The 18,643-nt window shown below is 46.0% G+C and overlaps 1 protein-coding gene across 3 annotated transcripts in view; it reads left to right on the top strand.

Moving 5' to 3' along the window:
* Positions 1 to 18,643, top strand: part of Clnk (cytokine-dependent hematopoietic cell linker) — a 171,271-nt gene that overhangs the window by 81,074 nt on the left and 71,554 nt on the right. For 2 of the 3 annotated variants that reach the window (XM_006503974.2, NM_013748.3), the window contains 2 exons: positions 802 to 873; positions 11,237 to 11,265. In XM_006503974.2, the coding sequence (XP_006504037.1) occupies positions 802 to 873; positions 11,237 to 11,265 (101 nt within the window). The remainder of the gene's footprint in view (positions 1 to 801; positions 874 to 11,236; positions 11,266 to 18,643) is intronic. The other variant, XM_011240734.1, reaches the window with a different exon arrangement.

The following is an 18,643-nucleotide window of genomic DNA, read 5'->3' as shown; positions in this document are numbered from 1 at the left end:
CCATGTGGAGAGAGCATGAGGGTTGTGAAGTTAGATCAGCTAACTAACTAGTTGTCGAGGGGCAATTGTGCAGGAAAGGAATCCCCCAGGAAGCATTTGATAAAGCCCAGGCAGGCAACGTCTGCAAAGAGAAGAGAGTATGTGGAACCGGACTAATTAGATGAGCTAAGATGCATAACAATGATGGCTCATGATAGTAAATGTATTTAATGAATTTTAACAAATTAACTCAATTTAAAATCATTTAATCTCTTTGTGGAAAATGCCTTCGCAGAGTGCCTAAATATTACTTGGATCGGAGCTGTGCTTGCTAAATCGTCTGCCTTTCTACGTGGGATGATGTTTGCTAGACTTTTCTCAAATTCAGCTGACGCAGTAAAACAGCTAGACTTGTGCCTGGCTCAAGTCACTGTCATCCTCGCAGTAGCTTAAAGGCCTCCTGTCAGCGACGACGTAGCAGTCTGCGCTTTTCCCAGGCAGAGGAACTCACCAAGCTTACAGACAACTGAGTGAGGCACTGAAGGAGGAGAGAAAGCCTCACCTTCACCTTGACCTAGGCATTTCCTCCATCTTAGCCCTGCCCGGTAAAATGGTGCCCCAAAACACAATTGCAAGTAATTAAGTTTCTTTAAACATATTTTTAGCCCCAGTGGAGATGCAAAGAGAACGCCAGAAAGATGTGCAAGGCGTTAATTACTCAAATCCGACTGGGGGGCTGTTTCTATGAATGAATGCACTTCATTAATTTTTCCTCCAGCTCCTTGCTGTTTCCCAGCTATAATCCATTTTCTCTCATCCCAGGGGCAATAAAAGGACAACGAAAGAAGGATTCGGTGATCTGAGATTCCAGAACGTCTCTCTGCTGAAAAATAGGTCAGGATGTTTATTTATTTATTATCAGAGGAGTGAAAGTCTTAATTCTGTGACAGGTAAAGCTGACACACACACGCACACACACATGCATTCAATATACATAACACACAAAGAGAAACTCACACATATGTAGACTCACACACAGAGACTCACATACAGATACATACAGATTTATACAAACACAGATACACAGGGAGACTCACACAGAGACATACATACTCACACATATGCATACACATACACACAGAGACTCACATACACACACACACTCATACACACAGAAGAGACTCACATACACAGAGAGATTCATACACATAGACACACAGAGACTCACATACACAGACTCATAGACACAAAAACAATGTTATCCTCATCGGATTACTTCACAAAGTCGAAGAAGAGACTTGAGGAGGGCTGGATAGCCAGCTAGGGTGTAGATACATGCCTTGCCTGAGGGGCCCTGGACTCCATAGCTTTGCTGGCCGGGGCTTCTCCTACTTCACCCAAGTCTCTAAAGAGCCCAAGAGAGACACCTTAGGGACCATCTATCCCTCTCCCTCTGAATACCCGGAAGCATGGTGTGTCCCTTGCCCCCTGAATGACTGGAATAATGGGTTGTGGATGCTAACACTCAAACCTGGTGCTCAGAACATGTCATTCATCCAAGTCCTCCAGGGAGAGCCTCTCTTTCCAGCAGTACCCAAAGGTCTTTGCATTCTGGCACCCCTCATCTAGTTCAAGCCAATCCATGCATTCTCCAGGTCCTACTATGTGCCCCTCTGCCTTAGCTCTGCCATCCTAAGGTACACTGCAGTAAGTCAACTCCCTCTTCACAGTGGATGAATGCCCTCCAGACAGAACACACAAGTTATTTTTCACAAACATTTTAAGAAAAGGGAAATTTGTAGCTGCACTCAGACTTCTTTAATGTTTACATTACACACATTTGAATAATGCATTTTAAGTCTGTTTTTCTTATTTCTTGACAAAAGCAAGAGATGGGAAATGGAAGGGTTAGAAGCCTTCCTTCCAAGAGAGAGAGGGTTGAAGCAATTACATACATCAAAGTAATATTTACAGTTACATTTTAGGGGGAAAAGACAGAGAGGTGAGTAGTGGTTTTTTTTCCCCCAGAAGCAAATTATTTCAGGATGTGTCATAGCATGCTCAAGATATATTAAAAAGAGCAACTGATGGCGCTTCTGCAACCTGTTCCAGGCCATTTATAAACCAATTTTTTTAAAATTCCCATATTCACACAAATCTCTCTACCACTGCATATTTTATAATGAAAGCATTATATGAATATAAATTAGTTTTTGAGATATATAAATCAAATTAAAATGTCTGAAAACGACATATTTCGGTCCACTCTCTTACTTTAGTATCTATTAAACCAACGTGTTCATTTCCCATATAAAATGACAATCATTGGCATTGAGCAACAGAGAAGGGAGGATGCTGATGATGGGCAGTGTCACCGTGCACACTGCATCCCCTAGGCCTTAGCCAAAATTTCAGCCAACCTGCTAACTGATGGTGTGTTTTATAGGAGCTATCTCCAGCTGTGAACTTCAGTAAATGTTATTTGGGAAGGGTTGACTCTCCTCTATAGCTGAGTGCCCTGCACTCCACACAGTGTGATATTTGGAGAGTGAACCAATGGTCTCTGTAACACCTGGACAATAGTAGATTCTCAATAAGTAATAGTCTGTGCATACTCAATATGTGCTAGGTTGCAACTTACGAGCTTATAATTAGTTCTGAACCCAGCTAATCAGATTGTCAGCCTCCCATTTAAAGGTAAAAAGAGACTAAAAATTCTCTCTGAGTCTACCCAGCTAGTCTTGACATGATTGCAATAAACCTCAGGGCCATCATTGTCACTAAGATAGAAAACAGCCCTGAGCTCACGTCTGCTGCCTTCATATTGTTAAGCACAGGTATTAAGTCTCCATCCTCCTCTGAATTCAAATGTCCACTGAGTTCTTGGTAAAGTGTGTTGCTAAGCTTAGTGCTGGGGCACACATGGGCCACATGGCCCAGGCTGTGCAGATCATTCCCACGTCCATAATCTACACACAACACTAAGATAAGAGAGTCTTGCAACCCTTCGAGGTATTTGCATGGCTCCATTGACAAAAACCGTTTCTCTTGTGTGCAATTTCCCATGAACATAGAGACTGAAACACACCAGTGAGATCTTTCCAGCTGAGACCATACTCAATCAGTATCCGGCACCGGCATGCACCAGACACCGTAAAAGGAGTGTGTAAACTCAACATTCACAAGTTTGATCTGAATCAGATATCTGTATCCCTATTTATAAGTATAGAAATCAGTCTAAGGATGTAGCCCACTGCGGTCATCATCACAGAAATAGTAAGTCTGGATAGCTAGATTTGAATTCAGAACTGAACTTCAAAGCCATTATCACGACTGGACCCTAACGATCAGCACACAGCTGATCTTCTCTGTGACTCCCCTCTCCAACCAGCCGTAGGTCAGAAACGCTCTGCAGTGAGCACGTGCAGTGTTTTCTCTTCCTTATTCCCTAAGTCCTGCTGCCTATCAGATGTTCACACCATGTCTATATTGTATTAGTTATTGTGAGTAATCTAGAGAGATTTAAAGTCTAGATGGAGTAATGCACACAGTTAGATAAACACAAATATCAAAGTATTTATTAAAAAGAGATTCGATAGCCATAGATTCTGGAATCCATGAGGTTGAGGAACCAATGCCCTGAAGACACCAATGGCAAGTGTGCTTGGTTTTCTGTTCCTAAGCATCGCTAATCTACTCCTGTTGCAAAACCCCATCAAAGAGGAATATGGGTATCACAGGACTGGTTATCACATCATATCTATGATAAGGGTGATGTCTCCTGCAATGATGTCTCTAGAAGCTGGGCCTGGCACCAGCAATCTTAGCATGCACTGGAACTCAGAAAGGTACTTTCTCAGACTCTGAGATCCTGTGAGAAGTGCAAGCATTGAGGGACAGTCCCCTGTGTTTACATCAGCCCTCCTGTGACTCGGATGCACACTCAGGTTCAAGAACCTCAGTTTTACTGCTCGAGCCTTAGAGCCCAAGTGAGAGGCTTCTGGTCTCATCCCTGTGCTTTCATTATGGCTGAACAGCATCAAATGGATGAAAGGAAGAGGATATCATGAAGGACGTCAGTGGCTCTCCTACTACAATCATTTCTGACTCTTACGTGGGCCTTCTTAAGGAATGAACAAAACACAGCTCTGGCCAAGAAGATGCTTGATCTGTGCTGGGGTGGGAGGGTTGGGGATGCAAAAACAGAAAGGCAATAAGTCCTGTACATGGCAGAAGAGAAGCTGGCTCTGTAGGGACCCAAGGAAATAGGATCTTTTGGTCAACTGAAGGTCTAGCCAAATCCAGACTCCAGTCAGTAGCAGACCCAACACTCTGATCTCTGTCTTTGCTTTCCACAAAGCAATTTCCCTTTCCTGCTCCAAACCTGTTCTCCAGGGAACAAGTGGCAGATGGCTGTGACATCTCAATACCCTGAAAGGGCAGTCCTCAGCCTTAGTAGTCAAGGACACCTACTGCTATGCCCCTGAGACATGTAAGAACGGGAGTTGGCTAGCACTGTTGCCTGGCTGCTCTTCCAGACTCAGGTTTTGCCTTGCCAAACACAGCCGCTCTGGGACTTCACAGCACTGGTGAGGGTCATTTACTGTATCCACTCCATGGTACAGAAAATAGGGTAAGCTTCCAAGTGACCCAACACACTCTCTGAGGATGCAAGCATCCACTGGGTTGTCTGTCACCTTTTGTCTTAGCCACACAACAAGCTCTTAGTAGTAGGTGCCAGGATAAGCATCCGATGAAAGGGACCAAGGAAATGTAAGGTGAAAGTCAAGTCATGACAGCGTTGTAGTGCTGAAAACCCCGGTTATTGGACACATCACTGTGCCCAGAGCCATTTTCAGTGTCAAGTGTATACTGGATACATTTGAGTGGATGGCAGAGAGAACTCTAACCTGGGTACAAGGAAAGAGGGGATTGGGAATGCGAGGCAGAGACCAAGCAGAGAAGATCAAAAAGAGGTGAAGAGGATTTCCAATTCTTCAGACAACTGAGGCAGTGTCCCAGCTAAAATGGGTGTGACAAGCCATCCTGCTGTCTGACTTGCCTGCGGTAGCACCCATCCAGGTGACCAGCTCCATCGTCAGTTTTGAGTCTTTGTCAGAAGCATTCTCTGCTAATGTGAAGAGGACCGTAGCACTCAAGAACATGCTGTCTGTCCTCAGAAGTTCATCAATATAAGTAGCATGTAAATAATCGCATGTAGCTTTCTAACTTTGCGGAGATATATCACTAGAGCAAGAAGTTGCACACGAGCTGGAAGACAGGTGATCCAGATGGTTACTGGGGTAAGGGAAAGCTCAGGGAGATATGGGTGGTACCATATGTGAGGACTTCTCAAGCCATTTTCCCCAAACAGTGTTCACAGGAATTAATCAAATAAAAGCATTCTGGACTTCAATAGTGTAGAGTATATGTGTATCAGAATAGCCACAGATGTGTATAGTTGGTATGTCCAAAAGAGGAAGATTCTAGAAACTCACCATGGAAGTTTGAAAAAACAGCAGGGCCATTTGTTCACTTATCAAATAGAAAGCTGATACGATTTCACCTTGACTAAATTTCACTAGTTTCCAAGGACCATGGGACCCTCCCCAGTCTCCACTATTGTGAAAATGTAGACCTTCCCCACTCCGAGGGAATTGGTGTAGAAGACTACTACTATGTTTGGATAGTCTATTAGCCTCGTTGTGATAGGACGTGGCTGCAAAGCATTTCCAAGCCTACATCTTCATGGGATGCCTCGTACCCATGAGCATGTGAGCATGGCTTGCATCCTCTCACCCATTTACTCAGTCCTGCTCATTCACCAATATGCCTGTACTTACAGACCAAGCTCTAGGCCCCAGACGAGGTGCCCATCTCCTCTTAGGGACCACTATAGTTAGTCTGAGAATTCAAGATGGGCTCTGTTCCAGTTGTATGGTTGAATTCAGTCAAACAAGGGTGGTGTGTACATCCAGGAAATACAGGAGATTTTTGTGGTCCCTTGAGAAATAAGAAAGGCACTTGCACCCACCGTTATGCTCTTCCCCCATCCCCCAAGACCATTGGACATCCCAGCTGGCCCATTTCCAACCACTCTGTGTGTTCCTAGATTACCTTACTGAGACACAGTTTTGCACATCTTTGCCACGCCAAACTTTCCACTGTACACCTCCAGTCACACCAGCCCGCTGAGTCCTCCAGGTTCTCCACCCTCTGACTATTCCGTGTGTATCCAAACCTTAGGCCCGTAGTTCTCCAGTGAGAACTTCCTCCTCTAAACAGGGTTCACCAGTCTGGGTGTGGAGCACCTTTGGCTCCAGAGGGAATCAATCGTCTCGTCACCCACCTGCAAATTGAAGGAGTTGCTAACATCTCTAATTCACCATCTGGCACAAGTGTTCTATGAGAGTCCGAGGGTGGAGACAAAGACACTGTTCCTCAGGACAGTCTGTGTGCGTCCCAATGCAGACATTCAAATTAAGGGGAGGGGGGGAGGACTGAACTCAGAAATTGTGTTCTCTTTCACTTCTCTTTATATTTAAAATGAGTTTAGTACTTTCTAACCACATCAGCTGTCTTTCAAAAGCTACAGAATCTTATTCCAGAGTAACCTTCCAATTTTGCGAAGAGAGGTTAAATAAGATGTAGACTTAGAACCAGTAGCGCTTGGAAGCTTGGGTGATGAAAAAAGGCTGGTGATGTAAGATCACATGAATCACTTCCCTCAGGGTTTGCTACCAAATTCCAGGGAGCAATGAGTTATTAGTCTCTACTCCAGGAGTTCAACCCTGGAGACATGGCTCAGCCCCATCTCTACGGGACCCAGAGAGCACACCCGTGTTCCCATGGATAGGAGTACACTGTATCCTCACATCCAGTGCGCCAGGCTGCAGGAGAAGTGGGGGAGGGGAGTGTTTGTTTTAGTATTCTTTAAAAATTAAAGCTCATTAAATGCATTCAATTATTTAAAAGAATTAAAAATTAAAAATAATTCCAGATTTAAAATTGATTTGTAATAAGCTTTCATATCAGAAAACCACAGACGTGTGAGGATCAAATCTTGATCATCCTATAGTTTTCAAAGTTGCCTGCCACCGTGATGACACCTGCCACACACGCAGGAAGTGCAGAGGAAGGAAAAACCTGCTTCCTTCAGGCCCAGATGTGAAGGGGAGTCTATAGCTGGAGAATGAGGGCAGAGGATGCTGCCAGTCTTGTGCTCTTTCCAGCTGTGGTCCATTTGCACATGGTTATGTTGTTGATGCTGTTGACAAAAGGAAGCCAGAATACATCTTGTGATTCCCTGGCAAGGGGCAGCTTGCTAACATGCTGCCCTCGCTGGAGCCCAGGCAGAGCATATCAAATCCCCACAAAGTCAGCTAGCAGCGTCTTTCATTCGTCACCGTCGGCTGTCAGGCTGCAAAGAGCATTAACACGGGAGCCTTTCCAGAGAGCTCGGCAGCTGCTAGTGTCAGGATGATGTCCACACTCCATCCAGACAGACCCACAATGCCCAGCCTCCTTCTTCTTCTATCTCCGGCAACAGTGCCAGCCTCCCCACCCCCAACCCATTTTTCCAGCTCTCTGGATCATAGCATCAGGCTCAGCTGGAATAACGGCCCCCTTCCCTGTTTTGCTGAGACTTCCTCTGCTAATTCACATGCTTGCATTGACGCACAGAGAGCCACTAGGGTGCAGAATCCCCCGAGGACATGACATATGAATACCCGACTATCTTGTGGAGCCCCACCCAGAGTGAAGCAGATCAGCCACTTTCAGACAGCCTTGGCAATGGGGAGGATGCTTCCAGATGCACAGCCCTTCTGCAAGCTGTGTCGCTGCTCTAGGCTTGGGAATAACATGAAACTCGGGGTGGAAACCTGACTCTGGCAGTAGTTTGTTGTGCCACTCTAGGCGGGTTAAGTTTTAGTTACATCTGCTGAGTGGAAGAGATCTCATTGGCTTAAAACCTATGGCAGAAACCGGTATCTACTGCCTCCAAACATGTTCTCCCATCTCTGTGTGTAACTATTACTTGGTATGACATAAAAACCCATAACATGAGATCAGCTCTCAAACATTCGAGCTGTGCACACAGCTCTGTTAATTATGCACATGCTGCAGCTACTAAACCTTACCCCTAAGACCTATTTTCTTGTAAAAACCAAAACACTGTACCCTTAAATGCTCCACCCTCCTCCTGCCCCCGGGCAGCCACCCTTCCTTTCTCTGTCATCAGAACAGCAGTGCTGGATAGCACTAGGCTCTTCACAGCACCTGCGTAGTAACACCTATGGCTTTCTGGAAGTCAAAAGGAAAAGTGGGGACTGGGCTGTTACCTATCTGTAGTCCCAGCACTTGGGGGGCTGAAACAGGAGATGGGGAGTTCAAAGCAAGGCCAACTGGACCATAGAGAGAACTTGTCTCAAAAAAAATCTATTAAATGATCAATCCATAAATCTAAACTTAAAAAAAATGCATTCGAGGGAAAAGAGAAATTGAGAAGATAAGTGTAAGTGTGCTAACCTGTGCTGAAAAGATTGCTCAGTGCCCAGGCAGACAGGCAGACAGGTAGACAGATGAGCAATGTTTTTTTGTCATCTTTTGTTCACTTGTGTACCAAAAGGCCTCATCCCAGAGTCCAGGGAGAGAAAGAACACTACCGTGGCTCAGGTCTCAACTCTCCTGCCTAGCATTCCATTCTAAGATCCTGGGGAGGCCAAAGGCAGAAGGCAGTGGGTGTTGAGAGTCCTCCCTGGTTCCTGCAGAAGACTTTGCCTTTGGCACAGAAGTTCTTACCTACATCTGGCCCACTTTAGAATCCCAGCCTGGAGTCAGTCCCTTGGATATTTGCTCCATTCCTAATGAACTCACTGGCCACGGTCGTAGAAACTCCTTCTATATTGCACATGTCATAAGTTACATATCTGGACGCCATGATCTCCGGTGGGGGTGCGGGGAGAGGTCATGTATCTAGGGTGGACAGGAGTGTGTTAGCAGGCTCCACATACAGAGTTTTCGTCCCACTAGGTAATTTACTGTTCGTTTCTGCTGAAGCTCAGCGTACTTGAAAGGGCACCAACTGCTAACCACAGGGCTCTGGGCTGCAGATGCATCGTGGCTCCCCCGTGAGACTCAGCACATCCCACAGGCTTGGGTAGGGAGACAGCCAGGCTGGAGTAGCAGCAGAGCTTAAAGCAATTTCCTTGCCTCTCGGCGACTGCCTGGATTGGGCTATTTGTGCATCCCTGTGCCCTGTTGCTTGTTTGGGAGGGCATCGGCTCCCCAAGGTCATTTGGAAGATGAAGTTAGGAAAGGGGCAGTATCCGAACAGGCAGCATCTGGACTCCTAAGCTCCCGTTTCCTGGTTACTAATGCTTCATTGCTTAACTATTGTGTGCCCAACATCCCAGCCACAGATAGGCCTCATAAATATTTACACGCAATGTGTGTTGCGATGCTCAATTAATTGCAGCTGTGACGCACTTAGAGCGCCTCGGAGGAAAGGTGTGCAGAGAGGGCCAGCGGTTATTAAAGGCGCAAACAAGTCAGCTCACGGAAGCAGCAGTCCTTGGAGCTTTCCATTGCCCTGGGGTTTTTCCCGGCCAGAAGCCAAATCTAGGGAAAAGTTACACCCAAGGGAACGCTGTCCAAGGGTGACGTTTGTGGCTACGCCAAGAACTTAGCATCAGAAAATGAACAAAGATGTGCCCAAGTGACTTACCAAAGAGGAGAGGCGTGTAATTATTCAAACGTGGTAGCCATCTCAGAAACAAAATTGGAGCAATGAGGATCAAGTGTCAAATAGGTAAAGTGGGGTTGGAACACGGATCGTGGTGGTGAGACACAGCGGGCAGCCACTTCATGTTCAATGGGTAAAAACATAAGTTAATATGAATCAATACAAAGCCATCCAGAAAGCATCTGAGGAATGTGCAACCAGGGACTGAGAATGCCCCACTCTGGTGTTTTCTTTGGACTGGATAACTGTCTGCCCGCCGAGATGTGCAGAGATGAGACTGCAATGCAAGAAAGGACGGGTTTTGCAATCTTGTTTACAATGCTCAATAATTAGCAAGAGCCTAAATCCTCTCCAAAAGGGCCACAGTGGCCAACAAATGTGTTTTTCAATAACACTGCGTAATGAATAGAGTGTCACACTCACATGAAGACATCTAAACACCTATGTGTCTTAATGTGTGCATAGAGCACTGATGCTATCCTGACCACCTGAGTTCCATGCCCGAAACCCACCCAAAAAGCCTAGTGCTGTGACTGGCATCTGTAATTGCAGCCCTACTAAGGGGAGATGAGAAGTGGAGGCAGGGGCATTGCCTGGCAGCTCTTAGGACAGGTCATCCTAGAGCAGGAAGCAGAGAAATGAGGTACCTTGTCATGGTAGAGTGGAAGTAGATAACCAAGTCCAGAGAGTTGTCCTCTGATCCCTACATATGTGCCGTGGCAACTACACACACACACACACACACACACACACACACACACATTATTCATGCATATACATTAATACATTGTTTTGATTATAAAAGTATGCTTGTATCCTCATTACAGACACATACACATAGGAACACGGTATTGATTTTTTTCTTCTTTTTTTTTTAATGATTTTTTTCTTACATATGTCTTCTATTTTCTATACCATCTCTAATAAAATGTTACCTCAAGCCTACAGTTATATAAACATGAAGAGCTTGCTTCATGCTTGTATTACACAGACCGGGGGCTGGGTGGGTGATTGCTCAGAGGATAAAGTGCTTACCTTGCAGAAACCTGAGTTCTAACCCACATACATACATACATACATACATACATACATACATACATACATAAATAGTTTTTAACAAGCAGGAAGCAGGAGTAGGTGACTAGGTGACTATACTCCAGCACTGGGGAAATAGGAATGAGATGGTCCCTGGGGCTCATTGGCCACAGCCCGGCCTACCTGGTGAGCTCCACCCCAACGACAGATCCTGTCTCCAAATGTCAAAGCCAACCGAGGGACAAGCTGAGGTGTCCTTTGGCCTCCACATACATGCTCACACAAGGGTACACATCCATACACAAGTACAACTGTTTACACATGGACACTCGTGCCTGTGCACCTGCACACATATGAACACACTTGCCCAGGCTGCACAGAATCAACCATGGCATGCATCTTTCGAGTGTTCATTCTTTTGGAGCCCATGATGGATTCGGTAGCCAATGCTCATGTTTGTTCTCTTTCCTACCCTAGGTCATGGCCAAGCCTCAGCAGTGCCAAAGGTGAGTTTTGCGTCCTGTGTTCTCTAAGTGATGCGATGACAGTCTAGCCCATTGGGCTTTCCTATCTATTCTTTTCTGACTTTCTTTCTTTGATGTACATGTGAAGGAGCGGTGGCTGTCTCTCTCTCTCTCTCTCTCTCTCTCTCTCTCTTTCTCTCTCTCTCTCTCTCTCTCTGCCCAGCTCTAATGTCTGGGCCTCTATGGAGAAGACTCAGACAGCTGGGGGATGTCCTTCACTAAGGTGACTGGTACTTGGACATTGACAACTGGAAGGCTAGAGCCCTTGAGCTGGGTTCAGCTTATAACACCAAGAGAGAAAGCCCAAAGAACAGCAACTCAATGGGCCAGGACAGAAGCTACAGACCCCCTGTGGTCTAGCCTCAGACATCTGGAGCATCACTCCAATGTAGTTCTGGACGACAGGCCAGGAAAACACATTAGCCTAGCTTTCAGAAAACTCACTCATCTCAGATGGCTGTGTTTCCACTGACAAGAATGGCACCCGGTAACATGCACCAACTTCTTGCAGCCTTTCCCTCCAGCTGCCCCAGAGCACAGCCGGTCTGTCAGGCCCACAAATCTGCAGATGTGTGGGGATCCCAGTGCTCACTCATTAGTTGTGCAGCCTTGAGCAGAGGGCTGCTTTCTGAGCCCAAGTTCCTTCCTCTGTGAAGTAGGTACAGATCTGAGCTACTCACTAGCACCCAGTCAACTAAACTCTCTTTGACGGGTTTCTCTCCCACCCCCAAAATGGGTGCAATAGAAAAATAGGAAATCCCATAGAACTCCACTAGAAAATTGGGACTTAGATGTGAGGCTTGAAACAAGAGAGAAATGGAACAGTGGGCTAGAAGAAATGTCAAGGAAATGGGCAAATCTTAGAGAACTCTGTACCTGGTGTGGAGAGGTGCCTTGCGGGTCAGCTTACGGCATGCACCCTGCACCCAACATGGGCTGCAACACAGTAGCACAAAAGCCAAGGTCCCAAAGTGAAGTGAGAGGCTAACCAGTGGATGATCCTCAGCATCCGCCTCCTTCCCTCCGTCTGCCCTGGTGTGTTCCCCTCCAGGTATGAGTCCTCTGAGGTGGATGCCTCCAAACTGTTCTAGAGTCTTTGGTCTCAAATATGCAATCTTTTCAACACCTTTCATCCTCTCCCATCATCCACGGGAATCCTGGAAGAGACTAGGACATTGGAAGGGGCTTTGTCCAGAGCAATAAAGCTGTTTGTTGGATACATGAGCTGGTAACCTGGAAGCCATGTCAGTGTAGCTAGCTATATAGAAACATAAAGGAAAGAAAGATTTTTAAGAAATCAACAGAGATTTAAAAAAAAAATGGCTTGCCCAGACATAGGTACTATCACAGGCCACTGGAATGTCTGAAACACTCTGACAGACTTGAAGTAACTAAGGACACACATGAAGGTGTACACAGGAGAATGGCCCTCTCAAGACAGCCACACACACCCTAGGTTTTTTATGGTGCTTGCATTTTCCCCTATGTTTGCCCTATGTTTTCTTTATGTTTTCGTTAAAAACATAGTAGGTCATCCATGAGAGCGGGTGCTTTGCAGCCTTAACTGGGGGAAGCCCATTTGTGCTCATGAAATTGTTGACAGCTTGTTCATAAAGGAGCAGGCAAGAAAAGAGTGTGCACAGTGTGAATAGGTATACTGATGCATATGGTGAAGAGTGGCTGTGTGTGTGTGTGTGTGTGTATGTGTATGTGTGTGTCTCACAGGATGTTCACAATATGAAAAGATACACACTGCTGTGTTGTGTCTCTATCTATATATCTGTGTGTATCTGTCAGTATGTCTATCTGTTTGTGTGTCTGTGTGTCTCTCTGTCTGCCTGTCTGTCTGTGGTTGTCAGTGTGGGTGTCTGTATATATCCTTCTATTTGTATCTGTGTGTGTCAGTGTGAAGATGTCTGCAGCCAATCGTTTGTATCAGTTGTGTCAGTGAAGCAACACTGCTTCTATTTTGAATGTCTGCATCTTATAACTCCTTCCACAGAAACATCCATTTTTATATAGTAGAAACAATGTCTCAATAGCTGAATGTTAACAAAGTCCTCCATGGACAGATACAGTGTGGCGTGTGAATGATGGGTCAATGTAGCTGCCCCTCAGTGGCATGCATGGTGCTACATTGCCCAACAAGATGAACTCATGAGTTATCTCCTTCCTGTGCCTAAGGAATGAAATTGTGGACAAGTGACTACCTTATTTGGAAAGTGTGTCCCTCCGTCCTAAGTCTCTATAGGCTTGGGGATGAGGAAATGTAAGATATTTGTTGATTCTATTAAAGATACAAGAAATTTCTTTTGGGGAAAACATTTGGGGTTTTTTATTCTAGTTTTCTAAGGTAACCAGTGTTAAAAGTTCATATCCCCCCTACTTTAAAAAGAAAAAGTAATAAAGATTTTTAAGACTGGGAGCCAAACCAGCAGGTACAAAATATGTGGGCCTCTAGTGCCCTCTGCTGGCAGATTCTATGCATTGCAGCAACTGCTAAATGAGCAGGCTAGCAACCCTAGTCTCCCAAGACTTCAGAACACTAACTGGATAGGAATAAATCAAGAAGACAGTTGAGCCGGAGTGAGGCTCTCGCCACATTCCTGGAAGCGCAAAACACAGTTTGTGGAGTTGCCTTCAAGATTCAAGCACAGCAGAAGAATCCACAGTCCACAGCCCGCCCTGGGGTTTATACTTTGGCTGGCCTTTGCTGCATCCAAGGAAGCAGGGCTTCTGCCAGGGTAACTCCAGTGCAGGAAGCTGTAGACTGTGCCTTAGAGAACCACTTGCTGAGACAGAGACAGGAAAGAAAGCTCCAGGTATCTAGAAGCTTCTGTCGGTGGTCTAGACAGCCACGCTGTTAGTCCAGGACTCCTGAAGAGCTCCTAGGAGTGTGGGTAGGCTGCCTCTCCTTCCCACCCATTCATTCGTCTGTCTAAGCAGTCAGCCAGTTTTACCCCTGGCCCATGGGACAGCCACAATAATAGAGAAAGAAACCATTAAAGTCTGACCGACCCAACGAGGAAATGTGCGTTATAAAAGAAGAGATGAAAACTTAGGGAAGGGGGCCCCTTTCCAGAGAACATTGGGTCTGTGCCCCAGATTCCAGCGAGAGCTTTCTCTCTCTGTTTGAGATTTCTGAATTGCCAGTTCTTGGTATCAAAGGGGCTGCAGATGAGCAAATAAAGCTGGAAGACCCAGTAAAGCGCTCTCTCTCTCTCTCTCTCTCTCTCTCCCTCTCTCTCTCTCTCTCTCTCTCTCTCTCTCTCTCTCTCTCTCTCTCTCTCTCTCTCGTGTGCCAGGCATCTTATAACCTTGCGTAGGATTGATTTCATTGTACTCACATATAAGTAAGATTAACTGGGCCCAAGAGAAATTAGATGGGCGGGCAAGAAGGCAGCAGAGAAGAACTCAGCCCCCACCCCCACCCCCCCACAATGCACTCTGGGTTGTACAGCAAACAACTTTAACCTCAGTCTTTCGGCCCTTACCAAAGGGATCACCAGAAGTTAGTGGCCACTAATCCCTGAGCTTCACTGCCGAGGAGGAGCCGGCTTGAGGAATCTCTGTGAAAGGTCAGCGGGACTATGGGCTTGGGCTGAGTGAGAAACTCCTGGCTGCAGGGCTGAACTTGAAAAGACAAACACAGAAGACAACACATGGTTCGTGGGCACTGAGCCAAGAAATCACACACTGTCTCGAAGCTGTGAGTTTCTACCGGGATAACATAGACTAAAACATCTCAGCAGCCATGTGGGATATATACTGTTGAGCCCTTCCACAGGGTAACATCAGTTAACCACGGTTGAAAGAGAGGGCATTTGCCTGAGCCCATATGGTTAGAAAGTGACAGGTGAGGATTTGAACCTAAAACATCTCATTAGCCCCCATTGAAACATTTTTGCCTTTCTCCCTTCTTTGGTTAGGGGCTCTACTATGTTACTGGCAAACTCCAAAGCTCACATCTCTAAGGAGCTAAAACATTGAAGGCTGCAAGCCATGTAAAAACTTCAGCAGAGACTCAGCCATGAGAAATAGTTATTATATATTTCTCTTTACTTACGTAAGGCAAATCCAGAAATAACCTGCCTAAGGCCTGTGGGTATCTCTGCTTCTGAGAGCCCTGGTGATTCCAAACATTCCCCCAATCTTATTGCTCCTTCAGTTGTGTTGGCCTGAACCCTATGAGCCCACAATAATGACGCCTGTGCACTCCAGAGCTAGAGGAAGATAAGAAAGTGAGTCACAACTTAAGAAAGGCTCCTGGAAGCTGTGAGTTGATTCGCTGCCTAAATTACATTGACCAGAACTTGGATTTGTGGCCACAGATAGCACCATGTAGCCAGCAACCTAGCAGACCTCAAGTGGCAAGTACATTCAGGGAGGTCCCAGATGCCTTTGCTCTGGCACACTGAGAGATTTGCAGAGGCCATCTCTGAGCCTTTGGTTTTCAGTACATATCTGGGTAAGTCTAACCAGTAGCCTGCAGCTCTGGGGTCGGGGTCAACCCAAAACATTGTGCCCTGCTCTGCTCTCCAATCACCTGACTCTCCCATAACAGAAATAAAAAACTTTTTTTTTTTTTTTTGGATAAGGCACCTGTCTGAGACCTGTTAACAGCCCTGCTTCCTGAGGGAAGAGACAGCTTTAAAGCCCTGTAGGCCTCCCATTTTATTTATTACATAGCATATCCTGTCCAGGGACCTGCTTTTAACAGCCTCACCAGTAGCTATCTCCATGGCAACCAACCAGAATAACTTAGAAGATGGACCAGGCTTGCAGCTCCAGATAACTGTGCTTCCAGGATGGTCTACACGTGAACAGCATCTAAGTCTCTATGTCCAACTTGACGACTGTCTGGCATTATGCAAAGGCAGCAACTTCCCCATCATTAGTTCTTGAAGTTGAAAGAATGGCACCTTGGAAAGTTGTACAAAAAGTAGACCCCATTCCTCAGGTTTACAGAGGGCCCTGCCTTTGATCAATTCCCGCCCCCTTTTTTTCTTTCATTTCTCATTGCTTAAACACCTGATATACACCACGTGCCATGGACAATGGAGCTAACCTTGAAAGGTGTTGGCCGTGTGCTTTCATCATCATTGTCTCTGCTTCTGGTAGCAAGAGGTCAATTGTGGAAGTTGATGGCTGTGGGGCTGAGGTCGTTGTCCCCTGCAGACCCCTGGCCCCTACATCACACAAATTCATCTTCACGTCCCTCTTAAAAAACAACTGACAAAGGAATTTTCTCTGTTAAAGGGTGTTTTCTTTGAGGGACACACAGAAGTGGTGTTTCCTGGAGCTGATCAGAGCCTGTGGGTGATGAGTAACTCCCCTCATGGCACCCCTCACATCTGTGAGCCAATGTGGAAGATGACTAAACAGCTTTCTCCCTCTGTTATTTTCTTCTATGAGCCAGCCATGTTAGCTGTTGGCCACTGTGACAAAGTAGCTGAGACAATTAGCGTAAGATGAGATAGGTTTGTCTGGGCTCTTAGTTTCAGAGAGTTCAGTACTTGGTCAGGTGTCTCTATTGCTCTAGATCTGTGGCGAGAAGGACCTTCATGACGGGAACAATTGTGAATCAAAGCTACCTGCCTCGTGTCAGCATGGAAGCAAAGAGAGAAAGGATAGGGGCTGGGTCCCAAAATCCCTTCCAAGGGCATATGTCCAATGACTAGGCTGAACCTCAGAAAGACTTCGTTAACACATACACACAAGTATGCAGGCACACATCACACACACACACACACACACACACACACACACACATGAACCATAGGCACTCATAGTCTAAACTACAGGATCAGTCAATGCTTGAGTTCCAAAGAAAATGAACCACTGTAGTGGAGATCTGGGGCTTGGCTAGAGGAAGGGTGAAATCCAAGCTTATCTGTCAATGAAGGAGGCCAGTCTGTGTACTTGAGATCCTGGGAGTCTGTCAGTCTGTCACTGGCCCCCATTCTAGGGTATTTCCACTGGGCCACATGCCAAATACAACATGACTCTTCTTGTGGTGTGCCATTTGCCATAAACCACCAGTCTCTGTGACATGCTGGGCTATAGGTGTTATCAAGGGGCAGGCGCCATGATCTGTAACTATAAAATGTATCTCCTGGCTTCATTCCTGGGTGTTATGGGCTAATGAAAAAAGGGTGTATTAATTAGTCAGGACTCACTTCTATAATGAATGGACTACAAATGTCAGAGTGAGATAAAAACAAGGCAGCTTTGTTGTTCACATCCCAACTTGATGTGAATGCACCTTTACCCAATGCCTTCCTAGGTACCTCAGGACCTTGGGACCTGCTATCCCCTTCTCTGCCACTAGCTGAAGCAAAACTGACCTGTGCAGGACCCAGCAAGCCAAGGACATTTATCTCACTCACGGCATCCCCAAAGATACAACACATACTGTGCCCTGCCAGTGCCTAAACTGCTAGGAAGTGTGCCCAGTGGGAGCTCCACTGAGAGGGAAAATGAGGCATGGAGAGTCTGCAGGGTCATCCAAAGAGCAGGGGTGAAGAAGCAAAGTGGACCTCTGCTCTTTGACTTAGCGACTGAGGTTGGTGGCCAGAGGTGTCACCAGGGAAGATGATGTTCTAAAGGGGATCTGAAGATCAGAAAGGATATAGGCATGGGCAAAGCTGGGGGATGGGGATATTCTAGACAGAGACAAGATGCAAGATGTTATTGATGCAGATGCATGGGGTGCTGTAGCGATGTGAAAACAGTCTGCTGTGTGTGGAGTCCAGGGAGAAGAGGGTAGGGGTGCAGGAGGGAGGCAGCCTTCAAATAGCTTTAAAGGAGCAATGGCTGATTGTCTCCACCTCAGAAGAGGGATTACAGTGAAGGGGGTGGGCAGTGAAGAGAGAGGGAGTGACTTCAGTATGAATACAACAACAACAACAACACAAAAGGTAATCCACAGCCCATGTTCAGGGTCGCAACAACAATGGCAAATCACTAAGAAGAAACATTTGAGATAAAAGAACCCTAACAGGATTCTTACTAAAGGCAAGCCAGGGAAAAGAGATGTCCCCTGAGAGATGGTCAAAGATGTGGACCCCAACTAGATATCGTCGGTGATGAGACACGGAAGGGGGTTCTGGCTAGACAGACTTGGTAGGGCTCTTGCTAAAATTAGACTACAAAGAGACAAACAGGGAAGCTGAGAATGCAGGGCCAGTCTGAGGCAGAGCTCTAAGGAGCTGACCTGGACTTAGAGAGAATTGTACTGTTCGGGATTTATTTATTTATTTATTTGTTTTTATTTTTTGTCAACTTGACACAAACTCGAGTCATCAGGAAAGATGGAAACACAACAGAGAAAATGCCTCCCTCAGACTGGCCTGTTGGG

This window comes from Mus musculus, chromosome 5 (assembly GCF_000001635.26).
Source record: "Mus musculus strain C57BL/6J chromosome 5, GRCm38.p6 C57BL/6J".
NCBI lineage: Eukaryota > Metazoa > Chordata > Mammalia > Rodentia > Muridae > Mus > Mus musculus.
This window is presented reverse-complemented; position numbering and strand designations above follow the sequence as displayed.